The 12236-nt window shown below is 33.9% G+C and overlaps 2 protein-coding genes and 1 non-coding gene across 4 annotated transcripts; all 3 read left to right on the plus strand.

Moving 5' to 3' along the window:
• The first annotated feature begins 259 nt into the window (after positions 1 to 259).
• Positions 260 to 332, plus strand: TRNAF-GAA. The gene has a single exon. It is a non-coding gene; the product is annotated as a tRNA-Phe (tRNA).
• A 264-nt stretch (positions 333 to 596) lies between these two features.
• LOC103872154 (delta(14)-sterol reductase) lies at positions 597 to 3740 on the plus strand. 2 transcript variants are annotated; one of them, XM_009150504.3, is made up of 13 exons: positions 597 to 974; positions 1082 to 1199; positions 1279 to 1349; positions 1450 to 1506; positions 1587 to 1678; positions 2034 to 2081; positions 2214 to 2334; positions 2423 to 2469; positions 2568 to 2649; positions 2734 to 2810; positions 2890 to 3009; positions 3135 to 3209; positions 3422 to 3740. In XM_009150504.3, exons 1-13 carry the CDS (start codon positions 939 to 941, stop codon positions 3573 to 3575), a joined length of 1098 nt encoding a protein of 365 aa, XP_009148752.1. In that variant the 5' UTR covers positions 597 to 938; the 3' UTR covers positions 3576 to 3740. The 2 variants fall into 2 exon arrangements, with proteins under 2 accessions (XP_009148752.1, XP_009148753.1); XM_009150505.3 differs by having other exon boundaries at positions 603 to 974; positions 1082 to 1185.
• A 4771-nt stretch (positions 3741 to 8511) lies between these two features.
• Positions 8512 to 10446, plus strand: LOC103872153 (fructose-bisphosphate aldolase 8, cytosolic). Its single transcript, XM_009150503.3, has 3 exons — positions 8512 to 8714; positions 9084 to 9311; positions 9375 to 10446. Exons 1-3 carry the CDS (start codon positions 8687 to 8689, stop codon positions 10193 to 10195), a joined length of 1077 nt encoding a protein of 358 aa, XP_009148751.2. The 5' UTR covers positions 8512 to 8686; the 3' UTR covers positions 10196 to 10446.
• The last annotated feature ends 1790 nt before the right edge of the window (positions 10447 to 12236 follow it).

Consider the following 12236-nt stretch of genomic DNA (forward strand, 5'->3'; position numbering starts at 1 on the left):
ATTTCTGATTGGCTGATTTTTTATGCTGACATGGATATGTTTAATGGAGTTCATATATCATTTTTAGTATTGTATAGATGTTTTTGTTACATTACAATTGCACACACACCTTTATATAATGAATACACCTATATACATTTGTGGAACTGGAATGTCATAATGAGTTATGGTGGTTAAACCCAATTGCTATACACTAATTATAGTATAAGCTGTCATATAGTTTTAGTTATAATCAAAATATGTACCTTATTAACAACTTGCGGGGATAGCTCAGTTGGGAGAGCGTCAGACTGAAGATCTGAAGGTCGCGTGTTCGATCCACGCTCACCGCATTCTATTTTTTATTTCTCTTAATTATTACCATGTCGTTTCGTATTAATAAAAAACTTAAAACTAGGCTTTTTGAAGAACGGGTCCGAAAAAAGTTCTTTCATAAGCCCATAACGTATCTCATTTACTAAGCCCGTGTTTCCTCATTAGGCATTACATTTGTTCGAACCCAGCGCACCAATGTGCAGAAGGGCTTAAGTCTTCACCCTTAACCTTTCGGAAAACCTACCAACTTGTATATTGTTTCAGATGTAAAATATAATTACAGTATCGTGATTCAAACTGATAACAACAATCTTCTCCAGATTGTGATTAAGATTGCTAACGAGCCAAATATGCAACCAAACCAAAAACCACACAGCCACCCACCGTTCCGGAAAAAGGGGAAGACCTTGATTAGGGATTACAAAATCAATTATTTGGTTTATGGTTTTGTTCGTATGAAATGAAAGAGTATAGGGGTTGTTTTGCAAATGTAACTAATTAAACAAGTGAGTCAGTCCACGGAGCTTCCCACTAAAAGAATCCCTACTGCCATCTGAGCTGAGGAGGGCGATACACTCGACTTTCGAATGCTTCGTCTTCTACATTGAATCCTTCTGCTAGATATGGATCCCCGTCTTCTCATTCCCTCATCGCAATCCGTAAGCCATATCCCTCTGTACCTTTTGATTCAATGTCATTGTTCTTAAGCGATTTTTAGTGCTCATCTGATCAAATTGCGTATCCTTGGCGGTTCTCCGGGATTTAGGTTTGCGTGCTGGTGTTTTACTTCGTCTACTTAGCCGTCGCCGGAGAAATCCTCCCCGGAAAAGTGATCCGCGGCGTCGTTTTATCAGATGGCTCTCAGCTTCGGTACCGATGCAATGGTTACTTGATCTGATTCTACTCTACTATATACAGATTATTTGAGCTCGAAACGTTTAATTTCTCCCAAAACATGTTTAGGTCTATTCGCACTGTCATTGCTGGTTGCTATTTTGGGAATCTCTGCAAAACTCGGCGTTTTGTCACCTCTTGTAAGTGTTGTTACCATGCTCTGATCAATACGAATGTTAAGACTGTAATGATATACTCGTTTGTTTAATTGAGTTGAAGATTGTAATTGCTTGTGATTAGGTGGTTGCTGATAGAGGACTTGAGTTACTCTCAGCTACTTTTATCTTCTGTGTTTTGGTAAGATTGGTTTCCTTTGCTTTGCTTTGATCTTATTCTTGTACAACAGTATCAGATTTGTGCCTCTTAATGTGGCTCAGGTGACACTGGTATTGTACATTACTGGGCGCAGTTCTTCCGATAAGAGTTCTTCCCTAAAACCTCACGTCTCAGGATATCTTGTACACGACTGGTACTGCCATAATACATTTGTAGATATACATGTTTTCGTTATTCCACAAACCGTTGTTTTAGATTTATATTTATTTTTTTACTTGGGCAAGAGCAAAACTAAGGAAGAATCCATAGTCCGTTGTATGATATGAGTGTGAAATAACGATTTGGAGGAAATGATTGGTATAGAAGCATGCTGAATGTTGAGTTGTTTCTCCTAGGAAGACTAAAGTTTGCTCTTTATTCTTATCAATTAGCAGTGACGTAGCTTTTGCACTTTGTCTGTTATGGTTTTTTGTCTTCGCTTGCTACTTCCAAACAGCTGCTGTGACTCTTTTTTTTTTTGTTCTCATCTTGTTTGTTTCATGTGATAGGTGGTTTGGAATACAGCTGAATCCTCAGTTTATTGGCATTGATCTCAAGTAATCCGTCTTTCCTTTTTCTTCTTCTATGTGTATGCCCGGGCAGGATCGCTGCTTCGATTTGCTTCAGGATCACTGATTCGTTTACACATGTTTCTGATGATAGGAGTTATTACGTGTGTTGTTGTGTAGGTTTTTCTTTGTCAGAGCCGGGATGATGGGATGGCTGCTTATCAATCTCTCTATTCTGGCAAAATGTGTCCAGGATGGTTCTTTGAGTCAGTCCATGATTCTTTACCAGATTTTCTGTGCGGTACATTTGGTTTTATTTACAACTCCTGCTTCTTGAAGTTCTCTGATCATTCGTGTTTTGTTAGCTTTGATTAACTTTGTGATTGCAGTTATATATATTGGACTACTTTGTTCATGAAGAATATATGACCTCCACGTAAGTTCATGGCGTCTTGAGCAAATAGAACATAATTGTCTTATTATCTCATTTAGTTGGGTCTTTCTAAGTACGGATTGTCATTTTTTTTTCCGCAGGTGGGACATAATTGCAGAGAGGTTGGGCTTTATGCTGGTGTTTGGAGATCTTCTGTGGATTCCTTTCACTTTTAGCATCCAGGCATGTAAACAGTTGTTATAGGACACAACAACATTCTTGAATGCTTGATCACTCTGTGACTGGATTGTCTTCTACTTGGTACAGGGATGGTGGCTTTTGCACAACAAAGTAGAACTAACTGTTCCTGGTATTGTAGCCAATTGCTTTGTGTTCTTGATAGAGTAAGTTCTTTGTTATTGGGTTATATATACATTCTCAGAAACTAAACTAAGAAACCCACATTTCTTTTTTTTCTGGCAGGTACATGGTTTTTAGAGGGGCTAACAAACAAAAACATATCTTTAAGAAAAACCCTAAAACACCTATATGGGGCAAACCTCCAGTGGTGGTTGGTGGAAAGTTGCTTGCTTCAGGCTATTGGTATGGTCCTTTTCTCATTCTTTAGTTTCTTTTCTTGGTTTCACCGTCTCTATCTTTGATTCTCCATCATGTTGGGACTGGTCAACAATACTACGATAACTTAGATGCTATTTTAAACATGGCAGGGGAATCGCAAGGCACTGTAATTACCTTGGCGACTTGATGCTTGCTCTGTCTTTCAGTTTGCCCTGTGGAATAAGGTAAATTTTCTGCTTGAGTGCACCTTACAAAGCCTAAGATATGTTGACTTGATGCTTGCTGTGTCCAACGTTTAAATGTTGATCTGTAACCTGAGAGTTTGATTGGTAACACCATTTGAACTTTCCAAAAGGTTTGCAAGCTCATTGTTTTATCTTTTAGACAAAACTAATCTAAGATGTTTCTACGATGTTGTTCTTGTGCATTGTCTCAGTTCTCCGGTTCCATATTTCTACCCGATATACCTCCTGATACTGTTGATATGGAGAGAGCGAAGAGACGAGGAACGATGTGCAGAGAAGTACAAGGAGATTTGGCCTAAGTATCTTAGACTGGTTCCCTATAGAATCCTTCCTTATGTCTATTAATTAATGATAGTGCAATGTCATGGATCCTTTGAGATATATTCATCCTTGTGTCTTTCTTTCATTTTCTTGTTTCATGATCTGACATTAGAATATTGAATATTCCATTATAGCTTTTACACATCGCAAATCCTTTTTTCCCATATTAAACTATTCTTTTCATGTTTTCTTTTACTTACTACCATAAATCAAATATTTACTTGCAAGGCTCGAGATTCTCATGCGCGCCACGCCAAGCTCTACGTTTGGCAAGAGCCACGATTAGCAAGAATACGCATATGACCAGTGAAAAGACGTAAATGATTTTGAAGACGACGACAAACTTGAAGTAATGTTGTGGATGATGCTAGGACTGGCCTTCTTCTTCAGACAACACGCAGTACTTCCATCTCTGTAAAAAGTAAGGTTTTAGCTAATCAAACACCGACAGTGTTGTAAGTTAAGGCATTGAACAATAATTTCTATTGAAAACGAACAGTTGAAAAACCAAATCAGATATAATTAATAAATCCAAAATCACATGTCATGTATTCATAATTGACCTTCCGAGATGCATAAACATCAATAATTCTCAAAAAGAATTATTCACCAGATTCATAATTGACTTTCTTCAGAGTTCATGATCCATAACAAACTCTGTATGCAAGAAATAATAGTTTTTTTTTTTGTAAATTAAAAAGAATAGTAATTACTAGTTGAAAACAAGTAACTTGCTATTATTATGGTCACTGTTTGCTTTTTTTTTGTATTACCAAAATATTCGGAATTGAAGCCCTAGTTTTTACAGGTCCAAAATCGTAGACAAAGCACCATCTCCATTATCTAGATCTAAAAATATCTTATATATTAAAACAGAAGTCACAACCTTGATTCATGTGTGATTTTTTAAAAAATGGACTATCTACTAGAAAGTCATAAAATTGTCCTATCTTTTAATTTCATATTAACATCACATAAGTCTCATATTGCATAAATCAGCTAATGTCTATGAGTTAAAACATAATAAAACTTTGCTATATAATATAAATCGTGACTACTATAATAAAACATTTATATCAAACGCTATATGATTTTAACTCATGTTTCTTCTTCAGGTTTACTTTTTTTTTCATGAGATCCTTCGACATGTTTACAACATCAAGAAACCTCAAAGTTTCTCCGTAGTGCACATGCATTTAAAGTGGATTACTGAAACTACTCTAAACATATATATAAGTATAGTAGCAGCGCTGTGGCCATGAACAAACACTCAAACACGATTTGAAATGTTGCTGATCGGGTATTCTTTTTTATCTATCGTGATCGTGTCATCTATTAATCCTTTTTCTTGAGGTTGTGTTATACTACACAAGTCAATACTTATTTTTTTAATCGAAGTCAATATTATTTTCTTTGAACATAATGTTACATCTTTATACACCTTTACCACATTATGCACTTGGAGAAGATGAAGATGGTGGAGTATTCCATAATAAAATCCGAAATATTCCATTAATAATATGGATATATTCTTCTAACCTTAAACTGAAATTGGTTCGCATTAAAAAAAAACAAGTAATTAATTATTGTACACAAATTTCGGTATTTATAACTATTTTTGGTTAACTAATCAATTAATATCAACGAAAATATTGCCAAATAATTAACTATGTCTTCAAATTAAAATTTTCCCCAAATCGTGCTCAACTATCCGTATTTATCGTCAATGTATTGATTATATCTTATAGGTATATTTTTTACTTATACAAAAATTTGGTATATGTTAGAGAAGCAAGCTGTTCGTGGGTGTTTTTCACCTAATATTTGAAATATACTACAATCATTTTAAGGCAACGTATAATATCACAACTAAAAAGAATTCGACATGAAAATAATTTTCTACTGTACCAAAGTTTACATATATTAATGTGTATAATAATTAAACACAATTTAAAAAGCATAAATATATAGAAAATATAAAAATACATGTGACAGTTTAAAGCTTGACGAGAAACACGTAAGATATAACATTATTGTGTTCGAAAAATTCATATACACATTTTTCTCATTAGAATATATATCATCTTATATATTAAAACATAAGTCACAACTTTGATTCATGTGTGATTTATTTAAAAATGAATTTAATGGACATATTGCTAGAAAATCATATTATATTTCATTTCTAATCTTATCATTTAAATTTTAGACATATCAGAAATTTTTATTGGGTTATCACTAATTGGATTTAAACAATAGATGATCCATTGAATTTATAGATAGTATAAATTAAATAGATATAATTTAGTGTTATAATACTATACCTTCATATGTTAATTATTTATTTGTCGATGTTAACTTGTAAAATTATAAATATGTTTTTTAAAACAACAAAAATCATATTATGTAACAATGATTAATCTTTACTGCTTTAAACCAACAAAAACTAAATTTTTAGTTATTTACTCGATAATATAAATCTATGAAACGAAAATTTAAATTTTTAAAAAACTTTATAAATTTATGAAATGTTATAATATCTTTGAATATAATAATAAAATAATATTTTACTAATCTTTATATATAGTTACGGTTTTAATAATGAAATAATAATCCAAAAATATATATATAGAAGAAAATACATGTGAAAGTTTGAAACAATCTATTCAATGAAAAAATATACCATAAACTTATTATATTTTGAAAATTGATAGACATATATATATATATATATATATTATAATATATATCAATTTAAAATTGAAAACAAAATGTTTATATAAAAATAAATAAAACAAAAACCCGCGCGGTTGCGCGGGTCGAGATCTAGTGTATCTTAAAAGTAAATTTTCTTACATTTCTCTGATGTGGATGTCAATATAATAATATACTTTATGGAAATGAAAAACACTATATTGATGCATACCAAAAAGGCAAAAAGATAAATAAAACAGGGTGTCTTTTTCTTGGTCATCGATGACGAAGTTTAGGAATTGTATAAAGAGAATAAAGAGAACTCATAAAAAAAGGGTTTATAGGTGAAATACACCACATTATAAGTCAAACATTATTTTATTTTCTTAAGTATGATTAAATACGGGAACATTTGTTTCTATTCATAATCAACTAGGTGGATGTCCGCGATTTCGCGGTTTTGAATGTTTTGTAATAATATATTTATTATATTTTTTTAAATTAAACTATATTTTTATCATTATGTGTTTTTTGTTAAATATTTTTCTAAAAATGATTGTTTTTAAAAAAGGATAAATATGAATATTTTAAATACTTTTTGATATTTTGTATTGGTAATTTTATTAAAATTAGTTATATATAATATTCATGATTCAGTTTTTAATAAACCTGCTTAAGTTTTGAAGGTATATATAATACTGAAAATTTTGAAATATTTTATATAGTTTAGAAATACTTGACAAGTACGGATTTGACTAAAACTTGTTTTTTTATGAAGCACTATATATATTATATAAATCAAATATTTAATTACCATCAATTATTTTGTAATATATTTAGGTCGTTTGGATAATGATAAAACTCGTTCTAGAACTGATTTTCTTACTCATAAAATAAAATAAACTGAAAATCATTAACAAATAGGTTATAATATTATTTCTCAAACTCTCTATATGATCGACACCTAACAAAAAATTAATTAAGTGATTTCTCATTTAATATAAAATGTAATTTCAAAATAGATTTTATAAATTAATTTATAAGCTTGTATAAATGACTTAAAACCTCTTATCATAATTTAAAACATACGATAAGCTAAGATAAAAAAATTTATAAATATATTTATAATTTTTATAAATGATTTATATAGCTTGTATGAATTTTATAAATGATTTATAAACCTTCTCAATTAATATATAGTAGGATAGTAGGATGAGATTTTAAGTTAAATTTTATAAATTAATTTATAAGCTCTCATAGATGACATACAAACTTTATAATAATTTAAAATATACAATAAGCAAAGAGAAATAATTTGATAAATGTTTTTAAAAATGATTTATATAAAATGTTTGTCATTTTTTATTTTATGTATTTTATAAATATAAAAATGATGAATTTATTTCTCTTTCTATAATTATTACCATAAATCATTATTTTTAATTATGTAAATTATTTGGCAAGTGATATTAATTGGTTATAGACTTACCTTTTTTTTAGATCTAAATAAATAAAAAAAAATTAAAAATTATCGACTAATCAAATTATAACAATTTTGTAAGAAGTCACCTATAATCGATACGTAAGCAAAAGTCACTAAATTGACTTCTCAATTAATATATAGTAGGATTTGCACTATATACCACAATATAATTGTCAAAATACATGTATGATTTAAATCCAAAAGCCTAAAGGAATGAAAGTACAGTACAATCTGTAATTAGAGATCATACAAGACACGTTTAAGACTTACCAAAACAAGTTGTATACTACGGTCATGTTAGAAAAGCAAATGAGTTTGATATCTTGATTGATGCCGATGATACATGCAAACGAAGAGTTGCGGTTGTTACGGTTGATCTGTCTCTGTCTAAATCTCGGATCTAATTTTCTATGTTCAGAGATATCAAAGTCGCATTTTTCTTGCGAATCTAGAAAAAAGGCTTATTGTTCTAGAAAATAATATTCTATGGAATTTCGAAGTCAAACTGTTTAAATGCTTAATATTATGATGCAATAGAGTTGAAAAGAAGAAATATAATACACAAACTAGTTTACAATTCGTTTGACGGTTTGGAGCTAGAGAAGGTTTATTTTTGGGCCGTCCATGGTGCGGTCGGAGTCATGCATTTCCAGAAATAATACTTCTAAGTTACCAAATTACCCCCGTAAGCTGCTTCTTTATTTATAAACTAATATAGGGGTAAAAACGAGAATAAGCCAAAAACTGCCAACTCTAAACCACGTGAGAGAGATCCAACGGCTGAAAAACTGTTACTTGGAGAAGATGCCAGAGATCTAAACCCTTAATCAACCTCTCACCTGCAACTATAAATACCAAAGCCTTCCCTTCTAGTGGTCCACCAACTCACATCTCTCTCTCTCGTCTGCTTTATTCCGCATCTTTTTGATATTCTCTCTCGATCAATCCGTCACAAACCATGTCTGCCTTCACCAGCAAATACGCCGGTATGCTCTTTCTCCATCGTATTCACTTGTAATCGCTTCGTGTTCACGTTGTTAACTATCTAGATCTGGATTGTATTTGTTACCGTTGATTGAAATGGATCTCTCGATGAAACTAGCGTAGATCTGACTATGTATATTAATAGAGAACGATCTACTCAAATTATTTTCAATATCGTAGTGATTTGTTCCGTTTAGTGATTGCTTGTGCGGTACTGTTGCTTGCTCTGTGAATCGAAACTGAATCTCTAGTTAAATTCTATTGGAAATTAGCGTAGATCTGACTTGTAGTGAAAGATCGAATCAAATTGTATTCTCGATCTGAAGGTTTTCAGTTGTTTTCTCGAACTGATTTGTTCCGTTTGTGTACAGATGAGTTGATCGCTAACGCTGCCTACATCGGAACACCCGGGAAGGGTATTCTCGCCGCCGATGAGTCCACCGGTACCATCGGAAAGCGTCTTGCGAGCATCAACGTCGAGAACGTTGAGACAAACAGACGTGCTCTCCGTGAGCTTCTCTTCACCGCCCCTGGTGCTCTCCCTTGCCTCAGCGGTGTCATCCTCTTCGAGGAAACTCTTTACCAAAAGAGTTCCGATGGTAAGGCATCAAATCTTGTTTATGTGTGTTAGAGAGGTTTTTGATTGTGACTGGTTTGCACAGGAAAGCTTTTCGTTGATATCTTGAAGGAAGGAGGAGTTCTTCCAGGTATCAAAGTCGACAAGGGTACCGTTGAGCTAGCCGGAACCAACGGTGAGACCACCACTCAGGGTCTCGACGGTCTCGGTGAGCGTTGCAAGAAGTACTACGAAGCTGGTGCACGTTTCGCCAAGTGGCGTGCGGTCCTTAAGATCGGCGAGAACGAGCCATCAGAGCATTCCATCCACGAGAACGCTTACGGGTTGGCTAGATACGCTGTTATCTGCCAGGAGAACGGTCTTGTGCCCATCGTTGAGCCTGAGATCCTCGTCGACGGATCCCATGACATCCACAAGTGTGCTGCCGTCACTGAGCGTGTCCTTGTTGCTTGCTACAAGGCTCTTAGCGACCACCACGTCTTGCTTGAGGGAACTTTGTTGAAGCCTAACATGGTCACACCGGGTTCCGACAGTGCCAAGGTTGCGCCGGAGGTTATCGCTGAGCACACCGTTCGTGCTCTTCAGAGAACCGTCCCACCGGCTGTTCCAGCTATTGTTTTCTTGTCTGGAGGACAGAGCGAGGAGGAGGCGACCAAGAACTTGAACGCGATGAACCAGTTGAAGACCAAGAAGCCATGGTCATTGTCTTTCTCTTTCGGACGTGCGTTGCAGCAGAGCACTTTGAAGACATGGGCGGGTAAAGAGGAGAACGTCAAGGCCGCTCAAGAGGCGTTGTATGTGAGGTGCAAGGCTAACTCTGAAGCCACGCTCGGAACATACAAAGGTGATGCTAAGCTTGGTGATGGAGCCGCGGAGAGCCTTCACGTGAAGGACTACAAGTACTGAGGAGCGTCCTTGTTGTGACGTACTCATCACCCTCGATATATTTCTAAGGGTTTCTTCTACTTTTTTTTTTTTTTTGCTTGACAATATCGGATTAACGATGCTTTTTTCGATTTTTGTTTTCGATTTGTGTTTGATTTTCGTTGGGTGTTGTTTAGAATGGTGAGTGTTTGAGAAAAAAACGCACAAATAAAAGGCCATGTGAGGTTATTTCTGTTGAGCTTATATGAACATGAAGTAAATTGGGCCTACTCTTTGAATGGTGTTATTAAGTTCTCCACTAACTATCATTGAAGCTTTTGTCATGTTCGACCAAAATGTTGAGTTAATATGGTTTGCTAGCACGTTTGTCTCTGTTTGTAGGATCAAATTTAAGCAACCAGAAACATTCATTCCCCGGCCCACCGGAAACGAATGTAAATGGCATAGTCCGTAAATATAGTGTGGCTTTTGTGGGTAGACAGGTATTTAACTATTTATGAACCCACACATGGCTGCGATTGGTGACGGCGGAATTGATAATAAAAGCGGTACGAAATTAAAATGCGGGACGGTACAAGTGCAGTTCGTGCAAAATTGAAATGTGGTAGGTTTTCAATAAAAAACGGTGCGGAATATTGTTTGATTGGTGACGATATATATTTGCGGTATTGGATAATTTTTTAAAAGTAAAATAATAATGATATAAAATATAGAATATATTAAAATAATATATGAAATAGCTGTAATTTACATTTTATGTAATAACTAATATTTATATAGCTTAAAGTTACCGATCACTTGTCATAAATATATTAATATTTATAAATATGACTAACACATTTGATTGTGTTAAACAAAAAAAAAAGACTTAACACATTTGATTTCATCACCTGCGTAAGTACTTCAGTTTACAATAATTATTTAACATCATTACTAACCAATTTTACTAACGCTAATTATGTCAACACTACAAGAAAACTCAAGCTTAACGAGGAATATTAACGAGGAAAAACAAACTTCGTAAGTTTACGTCAACTTTACGAGGATTTTACGTGAATAACGGTATTATCGTTATTTCCTCGTAAACTAACGACAAAAACCGTTCGTCGTAAAGTCGATGTAATGTGACGTGTCATTTACGTGGAAATAACGATGATATTATGTTTCACGTACGTTCCTCGTAAAGTGGACGTAAACTTCGCGTGTTATTTACGAGGAAACTATTTACATGGATTTAGCGAGGAAATTTTGAATCCACCAACTTTGTAAGTGACACACGTTTTTTTTTGCACCAAATTAATTTTCGTCGTAAATTTATAGGAAAATTACAACTACCAGATTCGAAATTTCCTATAAATATGGATGTTTGAGCATCATTTTAAACACACCAACAACAAAAAACGTAAAAGAAAAAAAAATAGCTGGCTCCGGAACTATTTACGAGTTGCGGAAGTGGATGTATATGCATAGAGATGCTAACGGGAGAGTGACGAAAGAATACCTTGCGGGGCTGGAGACATTTATGCATCAAGCAGATTCAACACCGCTCGCCCAAGAAAGTGGTAAGATATTTTGTCCTTGTCGGAAATGCAACAATTCGAAACTGGCAAACCGTGAAAATGTTTGGAAGCATTTAATAAATAGAGGTTTCACGCCAAATTAGCATATATGGTTTCAACATGGAAAATGTTTTAATTATGATCAGAATGAAGCTAGTAGTAGTAATAGGAATTTTCAGGAAGAACCGGTTGATCATCATTTGCATAATGAACATAGTTACCATCAGGAGGAGATGGTAGATTATGATAGGGTTCATGATATGGTAGCTGATGCATTCGTAGCTCATGATGAAGATGAAGAACGTAATATAGATGCAAAAAAGTTTTACGAAATGTTAAACGCGGCGAATCAACCACTTTACAGTGGTTGTAGAGAAGGTCTCTCTAAATTATCGTTGGCTGCTAGAATGATGAATATTAAAACTGATCACAATCTACCTGAAAGTTGCATGAACGAATGAGCTGACTTGTTTAAAGAGTATTTGCCGGAAGACAATGTGTCT

This window comes from Brassica rapa, chromosome A04 (genome assembly GCF_000309985.2).
Source record: "Brassica rapa cultivar Chiifu-401-42 chromosome A04, CAAS_Brap_v3.01, whole genome shotgun sequence".
Taxonomy (NCBI): domain Eukaryota; kingdom Viridiplantae; phylum Streptophyta; class Magnoliopsida; order Brassicales; family Brassicaceae; genus Brassica; species Brassica rapa.